General features: G+C 42.5%; 1 protein-coding gene across 1 annotated transcript in view; it reads right to left on the reverse strand.

The window, feature by feature from the left end:
* The window catches only part of LOC116852576 (dipeptidase 1-like), a gene marked incomplete at its 5' end in the record, with an annotated part of 148,808 nt that extends 130,620 nt beyond the window's left edge, over positions 1-18,188 (reverse strand). Inside the window, 2 exons of the mRNA XM_032833078.1 lie at positions 10,041-10,349; positions 17,952-18,188. Of these exons, the coding sequence (XP_032688969.1) occupies positions 10,041-10,349; positions 17,952-18,188 (546 nt within the window). The remainder of the gene's footprint in view (positions 1-10,040; positions 10,350-17,951) is intronic.
* Positions 18,189-18,401: the final 213 nt, after the last annotated feature.

Raw genomic sequence — 18,401 nt, forward strand, 5'->3', positions numbered from 1 at the left:
TCAGTAACAGGAACAGTCGCTAGCATTAGGTGATTCTTTCAATGAGATTTTGTTGATTGTAATGTGCTGTCCTTATAACTAAACTACCAGTTATAATAAGTTATAGGATTTCAATGAAGAAGACACTGACTGTACTTTACAGAATAGAGTTCCCTGTTTGGGTATTGGAACATTTTCCTTTGGAATTTGGAAGAATTCTCTTGAGACCATGTATCAGAGGATTCCGCTAAGGATAAGGTTATATCTTTTGGGTGTATCACCGCGAGTCAATGAGAAGGAAATTAACTGTGTTAGAATACTTCCACGCGATTACTGTTTCGAGACATATTTGAGCGTAAGCCACACGATACGATATTATAGGGTTAACAGACGCCCGTTAATTTTTTATTCCTTGGGTTGCGTAATGAGATCCAATTATTTCTGTATTTTATGCGAATCTCTCGACGAAATACGGCCGCCGGTCGCTTGATTTCCCGCGACGAGAATATTCCTACGAGCGATGAGAATTTCTTGCCGAGCCGGTCTGCCAAGTACGTCGTAAATTGCGCGATTCTCTCTTTTGTGCGCTTTATTTTTCCATTAATGTTTCCCCATTATTCGTAGTCGGCTCTTTCCACCTATTGTGTCCTTTTCGTTTCGGAGAAAAAGAAGAATGAAAAACACGTCTGTCGTTTCCCGACGTTTTAACCTTTTGCCGCGTAGCGTTGACAGTCCTGCGACGAAATCAAACGCAGATACAGCCAGGCGCATCGCGCCACCTTCCCGCACGCGTATTCGACAAAAACGTCAAACGAGTACTCGAATTTAATATTCGAACGCGTGTCTTTCCACGTATCACTCTCGACGATATTTAATTTGTCGTCGCTGTCGCTAAGGGTTGGAAGCTCGTGCGCGCGCGCACACGCTCGACTCGCACACTGTTATCGTCGAGTCGCTCTGCCATAACGAATTCGCAAATTACTGTTATTGGAGCCCCTTAAATTCGCCGCTTGCACACGCGAGAGCGATTTTCGTCCCGGTGCGACCGTATTTTCCGGTTTGTACGCGCGCCCGTAATCCAATTAAAAGGTGATCGAAGCGCGGAAGGGAGACGGTTTATCGAGAATGAGAAGGAGCGAGAGGAAGAGATGGGAGGGGGGAAAGAGGGGGAGGGGAGAGAGAGATAGAAAAGGACGCCGAGCTAGGTGCAGGTGAAGGTGCAGGTTCAGGCAGCAGCAAAAATGGCGGCGCCGCGTCCAATTAGGCCGGCGGTAACAGCGTCGGTTTTGAAAAATTCGATTAGCCGCCACAATGCCTGTCGCTGAACTTGTGCCATTTCCGCTCGACTTTCAATCCGACGATCGCATCCCCTTCTCGTCGATCTTCCCTCGATCGAGAATTCTTCCTCCGCCGTCGATGCAATGCCGTCGGCGGAGGCTCTCTCACCCTCTTCTCGCCCGAAACGTCTCCAGTTTTTCCCTTTCGGGCTAAATATTTAGCTCGCCGGTGGTCGGAGGGTGAAAAACGATGATCACGAGGGGGCAGAGAGTGGGGAGGGCAGGGAGAGACGTCGAGAAAGAAAGGGCAGACCCGAGAGAGCGTTTCCGGGGGTGCGAACAAAAGGCGCAACCCTCGACCGTCTCGGAGGCACTCGCGCAGAAAAGAAGAGGGTCGTCGGCATAGTGGAGTCCTGTGAAGAAAGCACGCGAGAGAAGAGCGAGAAATAGATTTTTGCTGCGGCGCGCCGCTGTTTTCTAATTTCCGTGCGCGCGCGAGGGTTCGCGGATTCGTTTTGCCGCGACCGTCGTTGTTTTCGGTGAAAGTATGCTGGAACGACGCTGATATCGGGGACATCGACTGTGTTCGCTGACCTGGACCGGGGAAGAGAGTCGGTTGGGATATAATTTCTTTCACGTTCGGGAAAAACGGATCGTGAAACAGTTGAGCCTCGCGAGTTACGTGACATTCGATAGCCATCGAGATCTGTAATGCGTTCGGCGGGACGCGGAATATTGCAGCTCTCTCTCGGAGATCAGTCGTTCGGACGAATTGAATTTTGGCAGCGTAGATTGACGCGAGCGTGAGAAATTCTCATCCATTGCGCCTCGAGCCTTGCATTCATGTGCGCGCGAACAATTAGTTTGGACCTTCACCACGGAGATGTCTAATCGAAAATGATATACAGAATACAAACATTATTCTACCTGACATCCGTTGTGTGTAGATAGAACTCATCAAACTCGGTATAAATTTCCCCTATGATTTCACAAACAATCAACATGAAATTTTGAATTGTTAATTCAAGAAGATGGGCGAATGAACATGATGAACGCGTGGATGGGTTGTGATAGCGACATCTGCCGTCGTGTACATTAGATTAAACTGAACAAAAAAGTCTTATATTATTTTGTAAATGACCACGTGAATTTTTAGTTATTAAAGAAGATTGGTGGATGATCGTGCGCGCGCGATAATGTACCAATGTTTTCTAATTAATAACCGAAAATTTTACGTGATTCTTTACGAAATGGTAGAAGAATTTTGTGTTCAATTTTATGAGTTCTATCTGTACACAACGGGTGCGTCATTAATTATCAGGCTTTCTGTATAAAAGATAATAAGAGTACAAAAAAATATAACCTACTCCTTGGCGAATATATATTAGAAGATTTACTTTTATCCTTTATTATATATATCCTTAAAAGGATTCTTCCAAAATTAAAAAATAAAATATATTCTATTCATTAGAAGAAGAATGTTCTTTGGGTAAAGATTTTCGCTTAAAATATGGGATTATAGAAGTTTACGATTAGAGTTATCTTTTTGGACGCAATATAAAACAATTATAAATTTAAAATTAAAATAACAGAAAAATGTGTAAAAATAAAAAAAATATTTATTTGATGAATACTAATAATATCCAAATTACTTAAATCCAAATTCTTTTATTTAGGTAGAATAAACAATTACTTTCATGAAATGTTAATCTAAGAAAATGCACTGAAAAAAAAATACTTGAAAATTTATTTGTGGGATATAAAATTTATTTCTGTGTAGAAAGGTTTATTTCAGTGAGAAAACTTTATATTCCACAAATAAATTTTCTAATACTTTTTTCTTAACGTGCATATTTTCCTATTTGAGAAAAATATTTTATATTAATATAAGCAAATATATTATTAGTATTCATCGAATCAATATTTTTTATTTCTTAAATATTTTTTCTCACACACTTTTATTTTTTACTCACAGTGTAGAGAAATGAAGATTTCCACGAAGAAATCGATTTATCGAAAGTATGAAAAACAAACATATATAAAAAAGTATAGATGCATAAATTAGCTACTTCCGATTCTTTATTTTCTCGTTTCATCGCATAAAGTTGAGCCGCCCTTTTGTACTCGCATTTCATTCTAAACCTGCGAAGCGTTACGGCTGAGATATTTTAAGTCTGTACCACTGATTGTCTGTTGGTCCTTCGCAACGTTGCGTATTACGTCGCGAGAAAATGGGAAAGTTCGCGAGGAAGAAACGAGACGGACAAAAGAAGGTTCCTCGCCTCGCTTGCGAGCTTGACGAGAAAATGCGTGACTATTTCCGTACGCTCATAGTTTGCGCCATTTTTCTAATTAAGGCGCGATCTAATATCGGAGGTCGCTCCTTGGCGGCGAAGGCGTGCGCACGTAATGTCGAGTTTTTCTCTAAATTTAGAGCACACGTTCATTGAGGTGGCGCTGCGACGAACTACCACGCTTAAATGTCGCAACGGATATCGGATTTTTCCGTATTTCCGCGTATTTGATCGAGGTTGACCCGGGAGTTAACGACGGAGGGAACAACGGCGACGACTTTTTCTTTCATCCCATGAAAAGACACCGGCGGTAAACGCGGTGACATTATAGAGCGGTTACGCAATAGTTCAACAGGCGCGTGCGAAGAGAACGTTCTAGGATTATTGGCGCGTCTCTTTCCACGTGTCTAAGATTCTCGCGCTAATTCGACATCGATGTTGCTCGATCGTTCTTCGTCAGAGATCCCTTCGATTTTGTTAACATTCGTCGTATTTCCGTCGAATGGAAATAAGCATTTTTGGGTTAATTGGAGAGAGAGAGAGAGAGAGGGGGGGGGAGAGAGAGAGGAGAGTGGCGACGATTCTGACACGGAAATTAGACGGAAATCGGAGTTCCTTATCACGAAATTTTTGCGACGAAACAGTGCGACGCAAATCTTTAAATGATCGCGCGATACCGTGATCAGTTTCGATTATTTCCGAAATATGGCGTGTTCTCCCCTATCATTACCAAGTAGCATTAATATCGGAAACTATTTCGCATTATTTCGCGTAATATCGCAGTACTTTCACGTTTGTTGTTACATTAAATTGGTATAATTATATTACACATAAATATTATTAATTCAACGGACTTTCTCATCGAAGATAGAATAAACTGATTGTCTCTCTTCTTCTCTCCTTTCCTTTCTCTCATTGTCGCGTACCGATGGAAACGCCATACTTACGACGGTGTGTCCTTGGCAGAGCACTTTGGTGTTGTAATTTGCATTCATTATCTGGAGTTTCGGTATGTCCTACATCGAAATCGCTGACGTTTCTAACTTTCCGAGACTAATTATTTCGCTAATGAAGACGGATAAGTTCGGCTAGGGATCCATAAACTTGGTGAACTCCCTCGCTTTATCGAATTCCTCTTTCGTGACACAAAATTTTCACTAAATATATTTATCGCTTCTTCGGACTATCCTTAATTTTTTCTTTGCTTCGAAGAAAAAATGTTTTGTTTAACCAAATAATCAACATATCAATAAATCAACATCACAATATTAGCTTAAAAAAATGGAAAAGTAACTTCAGACGGGAATTGATAATTAGTAAAGAATTAGAAACGGAAAGAAGAAACATGAATATTTATTTTTTGTTTAAAGACTGAGGGGAAGGGGAGTAATGTATAATTTACATGATTGGCAATATTCTATTTACTGAATATGCATTGATTCTCAAACGCGTGTTTATTTACATCATTAAATTAAATGAAGAAATGATACGTTGTGTCAACAAGTCAACATCGCAATATTAGCTTGGATAAAATGAAACAAATATTTTAAACTGGAATAGATAATTAATAAAAAAATAAAAACAGAAAAAGAAAAAGATATATATTTGTTACTTGAAGACTGAGGCGGAGAAACAGTGCACGGCCACTTTTTACAAGGTGGACTAAAACGTTAAAGAAAAAAATCAATGCGACAGATCGAGAGTTGAATGACGACGAGAAATCGAATGTTGTACGCGTTATTACGCACTTGGAGTTTACGGTCGCAAATCTTGACCGTTTATTGCGCTATCGAACGCGACGAATTATTTAAGCACTGTGGAAGGAATACCTTAGTGCATTAATCGCTTGGCGTTTCCATCGGCAATTGATAATTAATGATAACGATGCAGCGATTTAATAACTCATTCGCGATCACTGCGGCACTCTGACCGATGATAGTTAATATCGAGCGGTTAGGCAATATTTGTTCGGTGGTTGACAATAATTAATACATTCCCAAGTCGTCACAATGGGTCGCCGCATAATTGCGTTGCACGTAATTATATCAGCAGGGACGGGGGAGAGAGCGAGCGAGCGAACGAGCGAGAGAGAGAGAGAGAGAGAGAGAGAGAGAGAGAGAGAGAGAGAGAGAGAGAGAGAGGTATTACGTTATATATATTGTAAAATCGAAATGTGGCTCTACAAAGAGAAGAGAAAGAGATGGACGGAGAAAGAAAGGGAGGAGAGAGAGAACGCTTGACCTAATCTGTCGTAATTTTTTAATGGTACCGTCGCAGATCCATCTTTTGACAGAGTCTCTCCCTTGACGTTATTATCCTGACTTGTGGTCCCGAGGAACTCGTGGAGGATCCTCGGTCCGCCCCGAAATCCTCCAGGAGCTCGAAGTTCCCGAATATAATCCACGGAATCCCTTTACCTAATTCCCAAACACACTCGGAACGTCGAGATCCGCTACTCGGGCATATATCCGACGTGTTACCGCATTCGCGACGAAACAGGAGTGGAAGTGCATTTAGTTAGACGCTCGTCTCATCGATAATACGACGGAGGACGTCTCGACTTCCCGCGCTAATTACTTCGCGCGCGCGTTCCAACTTACGATCCGTACAGGCTGTTTCAGTTAATTTCTTCCTTTTTCTCAATTTCTTTACGCAGAAGTATTGCACAAATGATCGAACCTCTTGTGGTCGACACGAACGTGCAGAGAAGTAAAGAAAAGAACAAATTGCTGGAACTCGCGGGAAGCCCTAAGCGGAAGAATTTTTGTCCGGCGTGAGACTTCTCGTCGCTTGCTTTGCTCTGTTCACGCGCGATAAAGAACCGTGCTACAGATTCGCGAATTGCCGCACGCTTCCTCTCGATACCCGCCTGGGCTCGATAGCTGCGCGTTTCCGCCACGGCTGCACGGGAGAAGCCCGTGCGCACTTGGTGTACTCGACGGAAGTTTACCCGCCGCACTGCAGTGGCGACGACTCCGTCGTTGCCGCGCGCGCCATTCTCGCCGAGAATGGCTTCGCCTCGCCTGTACCGAAATGATTTTCGCAAAGAGTGTCGCGCAGTTTCGCGTCACGCCGAGCGCACGTTTCTCTCTCGCCCGAACACGTTCCCACACAACAACGTTCCCTCTCTCTCTCTCTCTCTCGCTCGCATACATACACATACGCGCACACACATCGGCACACCTGACAGGTATCGTCACGATGATGGATACGCGCGCGCGGTTTTTTTTATTCGCGCTCGTCTCTTCCGGTCCCTTCGCGATCCCCTGGCAACCGGCCAGGATCGCGGCTTGCCTGAACCAGGACGCAGGCTCTGAAGTTCGACGGCGCGGCCCCGTTGGAGGCAGCGCCCATTTCAAAATGAATTTTTCTCCTCTTTCTCTCTCTGCCCCCTTCCCCTGCTGCCTCACTCGTTCACTCGCTCTCTCTGCCTCTCTTTGCGTTCCTTTTTCCGCGCGGAACATTCCGGTCGAACGAGGCCGCGCCGTCGAAGTTCGCGAGCCTGCGCGCGTATCCCCAGATGAGCTCGCGACTTTTTGGGACGCACTGTGTCTCGGTGACGATGATAGATAGGTGAGCGGATATATAGATTGACGTTGGTCGTGATTCTCTCCCGGGCGAGTTACTCGAGATGCCAGATATACAACTTCGGAGTGCAGTGAGGCTTTAATCGTCCGAATGTTGATTGGAATTATTTCGCGATTAAATTGACGTCTTAAATTAGGAGGTAAATGGCATGATTGGCGACCTCGATAGTGGAAGACAGCGTGATTGTTATTCTAGTTCCACTTTATTATGAGAAGAAATGATCTCTTATTGAAAAATATAAATGTAATCTTTTATTGCAAAGTACAAAATTACAGTAGAATGTAAATAGCTATTAAACTAACGAAGGAATTGTCTAGATTCAGTCAGAGCGCGACCCAGTTTCTTTCCTTTATTATCGAGCTATGCGTCCCTCGTGCGCAAACGAGATTATGACGTGTTCGATACTTTTTAATGAGACGCGAAGTGTAGTCGTCGCTGCAGCACGACGACTGCGGAATCCGCGGCGCCTCAGGTTGCCAGAGATTCGTCACGAACGCGGGTCAGGATCCTCACGGGGAAACGTCCCGGGCAAGAAGTTCCGACAGCGAGACGTCGTATGTAGCGCACGTTCGTCCGCGGGAAAAACAATTTTTCATGGACGTCTTGCAAAAGTTCGTATATTATCGCATAATCGTAAGGGCTTAAGTATAACGCCGTCGGCTCCTCTTGCTGGGGAAACCCGTGCGAGACGGCAAGAACATGTTTCTCGTACTTTTCTCGCTCTCTTCTCCTTTTCCCACCTGCTTTCTCCGCGTTTGCACTGTTTTCGTGACTCGCACGGGAAGGATTTCACGGACAGTTCGGTCGCACGTAAAAGATGAAACGCCAGCGGGAGAGTCGGACAGCGGCGCGAGGTCTCTGAGCAGGAAGCTGCTTGTGAATTTTTCAGGCCGCGATGAATTACCTCTGATAGCGAGTCCGGGCGCAGAGGTACGCGTGAGAGAAGACGAGACGAGACGAGATGAGACCAGTTCGGAGGAATAGCCGGGTGGAATGCTCGACCTCGCGCGCAAGTCGTAATAATTCGACGGATCGTGGCGTCCACGAGCATTACGTATTTATCTTGATGAAACGAAGTCGGAATCGAGTGGCAAGAGAGATTTGATCCCGTGTGGCAATCGTTGATCATCTGAAGCTGAAATCCGAACGGAGAGTACCGAATGTTTCGATTTGAAGCTTCGCCCAACGAATGATATCGAGAGAATCGACGGAATTTTTGAGTAACAACCGCGAAATATCGCGGTGTCATCGACGCAACTATTTACGCGCGATGATCCGTTAAATTACGCTTTAAAGAATATAACAATTCATAACGCCCTTTGACTCACGTGGTTATCGATAACTCACGATTACGAGGAATTAATCTGTGGGGTTAATTTGCATCTCAAATCTCGCCTTTTGCAAGTTTTATGAGGATGTTAGCAGATTAATTGATCTTAACGGTGGACTCACCGGGTCCACTGTGTGATCATATGTATACAGAGAAATTATTTACATCTTTGGGAGACACCATTATTCTTTGTCAGATGATAACAAAATTATACAGTTTAAGACGCGTATTAATAGCCATTACTTGAAATCCGTCTCAAATAAAATACTCAGATTTCAATGTAGAGCTAGATGAGAGTTTTTCAGCTGAATTGTGCGACTACAGATATCACACTTAATAATTTAACTGAAAAACTTGGATCTGACTTTGAATAAAAATGTGAGTATCTCATCTGAGACAAATTTCTAGTAACTGTTAATACGGATCTAAGATGTATATTAATAGTCGTTATTTGAAACTTGCCTCAAGAAAGATACTTAGATTTATATTTAGGTCTGTATTAACAGTCGTCACCTGAAACTTGTTTCATGTGAGATCCAGATTTTTATTCATAATTAGATTAGATTTTTTTTTGGTGTATTATGATGTATGGGCTACTTATATCTGCAAACACGATTCAACTGAAAGAGATTCTTATGTAGCTCTGAATTGAAATCTGAGTATCTCATTTAAGATGAATTTCAAGTAATAACTATTAATACGGGCCTTAGAATTGAATATTAGTTTTTTAGCTGAATCACGATTACAAATGTAACATCGCATATATTATAATTAAGAAACTAAAATCTAACTATAAATTCAGATTCCAGTATTTCACTTGAGGCAAGTTTCAAGTAACGATTATTAATACAGGTCTAAGACGCATGAGGTACAAAAATGAAGAATATGAAAGAAATATTTTTGTGTGATATTGCATGATCGAATTGATTCGTGCATTATGATAAATTTCTCTATATTTTTAAGAATTCTGAAACTACGTAAGCTCTCGAAATTCACGATAAAATCACCCATATACGCGCAGAGAACTCAGTCGTGAGTAACGCCGGCCCAGTTTACGATATTGTGCGATTCGCGACAGGAAAATCCAGGATCTCATCATTGTGCCTCGTGTGTCTGGGTGTACCATTTTTCCCCTATATTTATGAAGGCTCACGGATAGCTTTCTCCTCCCTCATCGCGAAACGTTTGCGGACGGGAAAGATCCTCTCGTGAGACGTCCTCGACAGGACGTAATATCGCATCGCGATTATAAACGTGCGCGATATTACGTACGACTCGCAAGAAAGCCCGGTGTGCGCCCTGGATCGCCATTTCGCCCCGATGGAAATGTTTCTGCGGGGATGTCATCCGTCGATTTCGAGAGGATATCGAGGAGAACCGTTTCCGCGTTACGGCCCGAGCCAGCTGTGGACACGCGCGCTCCTTTATCACGGCCAACAACACGCGAGCGTGCGCGCACGTCTCCTTGACGAGCAGCAGATATATTTTCGCCCGTGTGCTCCCGTCTAGATCGCGTTTCTTTCCCGGGTTAGCCGGCAGGTCGTATTTCGCCGATCGCGCGAGTCGACTCACCTGATAGTCCATGTAATTCCCGTAGCCCATGTGGTTGCATGTACAGGCGCATGCCTGAATGTGCCTCCGCATGTCGAGCTCGACCTCCTCGCCGCACACGCCTCTGCTCGTCGCCATCATCGTGTCCCCCATGCAATAGCCGCCGGTGCAATACATCCTCGGGTCGCTCTGGTCCAGGTAACCCCCACCGGTATCGTCGTAACCGAGGCCGCTGGCGCACCTGGAATCCGAAGCGTATCCCACTCGGGACTGAGGACGCTCCTCGTAGCCCAGTCGAGATTGGGGCCGGTGGAAGGTTGAGGATACATCCTGAAAGAGGAAAATCTCGTCTGCATTCTCGAGTCGCGTCCTCGTAGCTTTTCGGTCTGACTTGTCCTTAAGTCTTGAGAGAGAGAAACTTTATTTTGCGCACGTACCGCCACGCGCGCGCATGTGTGTGTGTGTGTGAGAGAGAGAGAGAGAGACAATGCGTCTACTACACGTTATCTCTCGAGGTGCGTGCGAGATAAATACACAATCGAGCGTGATTTGTCGCTGGACAATGGGAACATGATCGAACATGGCTGCGCGTTTGTCGATTGTACTATTGCTTTGGTTATTCGTCAATTAAAACAAGTGGAGTATGTGCAGTACACACTTCACGAGAGCTGTAATTGGCCGTGTTATACAACAAACAATGGAGGCGAATAATTATTTAAAAGTAACACTACTTTTGACAAAATATTGTTTCCACTAAAAAACAAACAGAAATAAAATAAATATCGTTCAAATCGAAATACACATATTCTCTCTCTCTCTCTTTTTGTTTCTTTCTCTTTCTGTCTCTGGACTCTTTTTCGGTGGTATTATGTAACTATTGATCGATTAATCCGACTTTTTAAACGAGATATCGTCTGTCAACCAGACAACCTCGGGAATCTCTCGAAATATTGAAAAATTTAATATTGGAAACGTACGGCAAGCATCCAGAATTCGGCAAGAATCTTGATGTGATACAAAGAAGGAATGCGAATAGGAATTGCAATTACGTAAGAGAAATGTATAACGTGCCACTTGCATCTGCGGATGAAATCTTTCTGGCCTAATCCGAAATTACTCGTTTCGATCCAACCGTAATTCTCTCGCTTATGTAACAAAGGACGTGTAGTTCTGCCGCTAGCAAGTGTACTACTAGTAGTAGCTTCATGAAGATGTCATTTTTTTTATTAAATTGTCACAGGAATTTGATAGAACACTCTTTTGTATTGAGATCTACGTTTGACTCTTACTTGTCCTATTTTATTTATTTTTTTCGTATACACAAAAAATATCATTCTACAGCTAAGAAAAGTGATTATTCGGTTTATTTTCCTTCTTTAAAGTTGAAGTTATCTTTAATAAGGAATATTTTCTTGACAATAGTCTTAAAGTATACATCACAAATATGAGAAAAGCTCATTATCACTTTCTGAAAAGAAGAAATAATTCTTTTTGCAAGAATATTACAGAATTCTATCGAAGAGAAACTTGGTTCGGTATTGTACAGTAAGTAAATCGAATTATTTTTTTAATTTAATATTCTTGATTGAAATACTAAATTTACTAGAATTCAGATTTTGTGAATAAACTTGATGCTAGTGACGAACTTCTATAGACTTGTAAATATATAAACTTACGAAACACAATACTTGAAACAAGTAACATTTACTTGAGTGTAATATTTTTCTGTGTGTGGCAAGTTTGGGTACGAAAAGGGGAAATCGTCGTTAGACGTTTAAAAAAATACTAAAATCGATGTTTATCTTACTCGTAAAAACTATCAACTCTTCAAAAATTAGGATAATTTCATTTTTTACTTGATAATCATGATAAAGCTTTTGTAACAACTTAATAAATCTGCTGGTAGAAACATTTCAGGCTCTACGCTGTTACGCCACAGCAATCTCGGAAATAGTGTTATAGTGTGACAGTCCCGCAGACAATAACAATATCCGATCGTCAAAGATCCTTCGTTAAGCATGTCTGTTCGCGACGAATAAATTAACTGTTCGAAACGGGCATCTCCGATCTCGCCATTTCGTCAACGCGAACGCGCACCAATGTCGTTCCAGCCGTACATATATTTAACGCAAGTGCCAGATATCCAGCCGTTATCCGCTCGCGGAGGATCGAGCGTGCGTCGTGCGAAAAAGGGGATTTTATTCCGTCGTGTTTATCTCCTGTTCATTCTCCTCGGTATATTCGCAGTTGCCGCGATTGCGCGCCGCGGTACTACTCGATGGCTTACGAGTAGCACCATATTCCGCGGTATGTACCGCATCGTCGTTCGATATGGACAGCGGCGCGACTGCCGGCAGCGCGAATCGCGGTTCTCTATCGCCGCCCGCTATCTTTACACCGCCATGGCCGATACGATATGGCGACCGTAACAGTAAAGTATCGATATCGCTAAAATAACCGGAACGTACGGCCTTTTTCTGAAACCCGAAACCCGTTCCGCGCGGGACGTAGGATCCTGAAATTCGCAACGGCTGCGTTCCGCCGCCGTCGCTATACGATTCCGAACGAATAGGGCCTGTAAAAGCGGTGTTGGCACCTCGTTCTACGATTTCACGAGCGCGAAGGGGGAACAACTCGTCGGACTATGCGCCTTCGCGATGCGCGATCGACAGTTCGTCGATGAGATTTGCCATAACCGCCGAACTCCAGCGAACTTCGCGAGATAATGTACACCTGATGTAAACGTAATAATATATACAACGAAATTTGTTCCGCTACTGTCTGGAAAGCTAGAACCCACTATTGAGATGGGAAAAAGATCAGTGATTGTTATTATTGTCGTGAAATCTTTCGCGTAGAAAATTTCCTAGGATCTAATTGGAACCCACTCCGATTTTTCCCAAAAATAATGACTTCTGATTGGGAAATCTACGAAGATTCGCGAATTAGAATATTTTAAAAATATATTTCTAAATGGGAAACAGATAACCTAAACAGATAACATTTTCTTTATAAAACGTTTCTCTAAATTTTTTTCTCGATTTTTATGTTATATTAATGGTGAACAAAATATCTGAAATGTTTTGGGTATTTACACACACTTCACGAGTATAGATACTAAAACTAATATAGATACTAGTTAATATCTATACTAAACTAGTATCTATACCATAAGTATAGATACTAAAAAATATAAATACTCAGATTCGCTACTTCGCCCAATCTCTTTTTAAATATGTTACTAATGTTTCTCTCTCTCTCTTGAAAAAGACAATATTATATTTTTACTGCAAGTATATCATAATTATGTACAATTAGATATAATAGATGATAAGTTATAAAAATAGATGATAAGCTATACAATATTTTTTTATATCTTCTCAAAAGAAAAGAAAGAATATACTTAGAAGGAAGAACATATATTTTATATTTCTGTAAATCATAATTACATTATAATTCTATAAATCATAATAATTATGAATTAAAATAATGAATCATAATTCTATAAAACATAAGTCTGAAAGCATTAATTATTATTAATTATTACTTTATTATTTTTCATGTCTTTCTCTCTTTACACAATTCTTTTTTTGTCTTTGTGTTTCTCATTTAGAATCATAATTTTAATTATTTGGAAAATTGGAGTTGACTCTAATTAGATCCTAGAAAATTTTTCATAGTTGAGATAGAAATGGAACTCCCAATTGATGTTGCAATAGGATATATCTATGTGGAACAAATTTGGATAATTTGGTCGGGGAATCTACATTATATTTGGGAGTGTTTGGGAAATTTCCATACGGGTGTGTGCCACTTTGCCGTGAAGTTTCCGAATTTTCCCTCCGACGAGTGTTATAGTAACAAAAAGTTCTTAGAGCGATATCGGGAGAGTGAGACGACGGGGTTAACTAGGGAGAATGCGAGAGCGCGTTCGCCGAGGCATCTGCGGTTCTCTCCGGGTAATGCTTCGAAGGAAACATTGAGGGATAGATGAACGACCGGCACGTGATCGCTTTGTATATGCGTTATGCATCCGCGAAATTGCATCCGCAGGCGATGTGGCCTGCGGCCAGCGATGCTGAAATTTAATAGGATATCGATACTTTTACTCTTTGATATCAAATACCACAAGTATCGACATTTTCCGCATACTCGTTGCTTCCGTCGTACGTATTGATACCGGTGCGCTATCATTATTATTCGCGAAATAGTCAAGATCTTCCTTTTCTAGGCGACGATTAAATCCGCGTGGCAATCCGATACGGCTTATCGTCTCCGTATCGTCCGCTGGCTGACAGCCGTTTCTTCAGCTACCGATATCCAATCGTTATCGACGTTGTATCACCGGTGATGTACACTGAGAAAAACATTTACCGAAAGAAATTCTTTTTTAATTTTAGCAACCCGTTTTATGCATACTATTGTGAACGCATTTTTTAAAATAAACAACAAATTTATTACTTATTCGAAGAAAATATTTCTTTTTATTAAAAAATCATTTATTAAATAAAAAAAATATTTTCTGTAAGTTAAATAATATTTATTATCAGATAGCGTATTCTTTTTTTTACTCCAATTTTTATACGTCAATTTAATCACCACACACACACACCACATACAAGCAAAGGAGTTTCATATATAAACATTATATTTACTTAACGAATATTAAATTTAGCAAATATATTTACGAAAATTGAAGATATTTTTTCTCAGTGTAAAAATACTTGGTGAAAAAGCTATCGACAAGCTATCAACGCTGAAAGAAGAATTTTGTTATCGAAATGAAAATTTGGTACACCTGATTAAAATTTAGTTAAAATGGGATTAACCAAATGTTTGATGACCGCGCAAAATTTTATTACCGCTATGTGTGTTTCACTTTCTCACTTGCCATTATATCTTACTTGACACAAATAAAAAAAGACATGGTAATGCCGAGCAAATCGTGTGTACCAAATATTTCAGTTCCAAAGATCAAAATAATTTTTTCAGTGGCTCCTTATCCGTGCACGAAGAGAGAATTTTATAGTAAAAATTACTGTGGGATTTTTTAAGCGCGGAATAGATTGATATTTTGCACTGATTCAATATCCTTTCATTTCATATGTGCTGCTGACATTTTAGGAACTGAAGTATGCTGTTAAAATGCTGTGCTATGCTTCTAGCGAAATTTATTACGTTCTTTAGCAAGGTAGATCTTACTGACACTCTATTCTCCTGGACTTATTAACAGCACACAGTTAAGTCGAAAAGAATTGATATATGAAAGAGAGAACTATAATATTCTCTCTGTGCGTGTTTATTTCGCGCGGGACAATTAACTCTCGATTAATGCCGATTATTCGCGCCACGCCGGCGTTCCCGCGCGATTCTGCGAGGATGCTGCTGCTGCGGACTCGCGTATGCCGTCGACGGCCTCATTCGAATCGATAGTATGCGGCTACACACATATGGCGAAATTCGGTGAGCAGAAGCGCGCACGTCGCGACGCACCGGGCCGAATCAATTTTCGGATACGGTAGAACCCCCAGCGGGTAATGGCTCTTCTCTTGGTTTCCACGACAAAGTTGCCGAGGACCTGGCCGAACTCGCATGCACGAACGGAGACGCGAAATTCGCGGCGAAGCTGGCGCGGGGCTATCACGAGCTCGTCTAGCTGACGCGAGCTCTGCCGAGGGATATATCCAGAGGTTCATATCGCCTCTCGTGGACCGTTGCTCTCGCGAGAACATCGCCGCCGTATTAATAAACGCGCCGAGTTGGCGGAAAAAAATCAGCTCGCCGCGATTAGCGACGCGACGCTTTTAGCGACGCATCAAACTTCGATTTTCACGGTGTGTATTCCGAGGTCGCGTTCCCTCTTTTCTCTCTTCCCTTTTCCCCGCTTTGCGTTTCACGCCGGGGAAATTCCGATTGCGGTCGTTTGTCTTACGCGCTTGCGATAGGACGGCATGGAGGGCGTTCGGGGATTATTGGCAGGAAATTTACAGGAGTGTTCTCGAATCAATGGCGGAGGTGTGTGTATTCCGCGCGGCCGATAACTCTCTTAGTTATGTACGGCCGCGAGTGGGTGAGGCTTTTTAAGTATGAAGCTTCGAAAGAGGCGCAGGGGCCGTCGGGTGGCGAAAGGGACGGCGAATTTTCATGCACGAGCAGTTCCCGCGATTCGTATTATCGATAGCGCGACCGTTCGAACTCGCTGAATCATTGCGATCTTAAAGTCCGACCTTTCCGCGCCAACTAAGCCCCCATTTCTCGCGAAGGAACGGCGAATTCAATTCTCGCCGGCCGATAATCATAAATACCGCGTGCACGCGCACGCACTTCTCGAGCGCGTTCGTTATAAAACGGCGGACTCGTTCGACTCTATTGGATAATTATCGTGTAATTCTCGCACCTGGAGGTGATATCAAATTTAATCGACACCCGGGGCGTAGCGGCGCGGCTCGTTAATACGAAGCTCACTGCGAGTATAACCGCGATTAATCGCATTAAGATGAATCATGCAATGTTCATTTCCATTTAACGACACGAACATAAAACCGAATTCTGCTTCTCCAGCGCAGAACGTTTCGCTTTTTTATTTTTTGTTTTTTGCCGATGAGAAATATTTCACTAGGAAATACACAAACTGCAAACCGCAGTGCGAACGTAATGTAATTTCATAAAGCCGTGTGATCGCGCAATTAAAATGAAATTTCGTTCAATTAATTTTTACTCCCACACAACTTCGTTTACACACACAGCTCGACGGTAATCGGAAAGCACTGTTACTGTTTTCCAATTATACCGTATCATTCTCACCCGGACACGGGTTACCCGACGTTATCATTACACCAACAGTAGAACCATCGACTATCGCATCGGCGCGACCAATGACACATTGCGGACCGAAGAAGTGAATCAACGTCTTTAAATTTTTGAAACCTGGAGCCTCAAACTGTCGACATCTATCAGTTCTGTCTAGTGTCTTCTCACAAAAAATAATATCTTAAACTATATCATGCTACAATTATTACTAGTGTATTCATTGTAATTGTATGCTTAAATTTTGGTTAAAATCTTACTAGATTGATGCGCGCGCGCGCAGAAGATTCATAACTTTTTTATTAAATTCTCGTACGAGGTTTGGACATTGATAAGAAAATTTGGAGACCTCGTTAGATGTCTGAAAAGATGTCGACATTGTTCATTTTATTCATCAAAATTGTTAATCCTTCAGAATTTGATTGCATTTTCTACACGAAGAGAATTTTTTTTATATAAATTTTTTTTAATTTTGTTATATGTTTCTAGTAGTGCAGAAACAAACTGTCATTAGAATCTGTCTTGTTGAAGAATTGAACAAATAAATTAATTTAATAGCACTCTTTCCAGTTCCTAAAATATAAATAGTACATGTGAAAGAAAAGGTCAAGCAATTGCTGCAGAATGTCGATCTATTTCTCGCTTAAAATCCTGTAGCAATTTTCACTAATTAAGACCATCAATAAGAGATAGAGAAAGATGTTTCGAAGCATGTGGATTGGGTAGCTTGATACAGTAATGCCTGAATAAAGAAAGATCCCGGATTCGATTTCCGGTCTAGTCTACTGCCCGATATATTTTCTCTTATTTCTTTTACACAACTTTTTACAAGTTGATTCAGCAAATTCATTAGATCATAATCGACAAGAATAACAGCATAATTTTTATTATAAATATTAATTAAATGTTATCGATTGTAAAAGACCAAGATGTGTAGGAACTACCCTCTTAACAGTTGTATAATTTTTATTATAAAATTCTCTTCGTGTAAATTCTACTTCACAAACACGACGACGAATCTTTTGCGCCAAATTGATTCAACTGTTTGCGCAGTCCGCAATGTGATAACAACAGCGCGTCGCGATAACGCATATTCAAGTAAGGCAGCAATGCTCAAGTACGTACCTGAGTATAAGACTCTTCGTGGTACGGCGTCCTGCGATGGCACTCGTCGTAGCACCTGCCGTCGTAGCCGCTGGGCGGCCGAGGATACGGATCCTGCGCCGCTACCGCGGCCGCGCAGCAGTCCGGGATCTGCGCCTGGTAGGTGTCATAGGGACACTTGTCGGGCTGGGCCGGTCGCGGGGTCTGATGCACTCGCTCCTGCGGCCCGCTTCCGTAACCGCCGCCGCCGCCACCACCACCACCACCACCACCACCACCAACACCGCCGCCTCCACCTCCCCCACCGCCACCGCCGCCGCCGCCGCCGCCGCCGCCGCCGTGATGCATCGTCCACTCTCGCGGACCTCTCGCCTGACCTCACAACACCACCTCCCCCGATCACTGCATCCTATTCCCACGTGGCGCGCGATACGCAATTCCCCGCGAACTCGCCTCGACGAGCCTCGTCTC

This window comes from Odontomachus brunneus, unplaced genomic scaffold (genome assembly GCF_010583005.1).
Source record: "Odontomachus brunneus isolate Ranch 3 - 2012 unplaced genomic scaffold, Obru_v1 Obru_scaffold_235, whole genome shotgun sequence".
NCBI lineage: Eukaryota > Metazoa > Arthropoda > Insecta > Hymenoptera > Formicidae > Odontomachus > Odontomachus brunneus.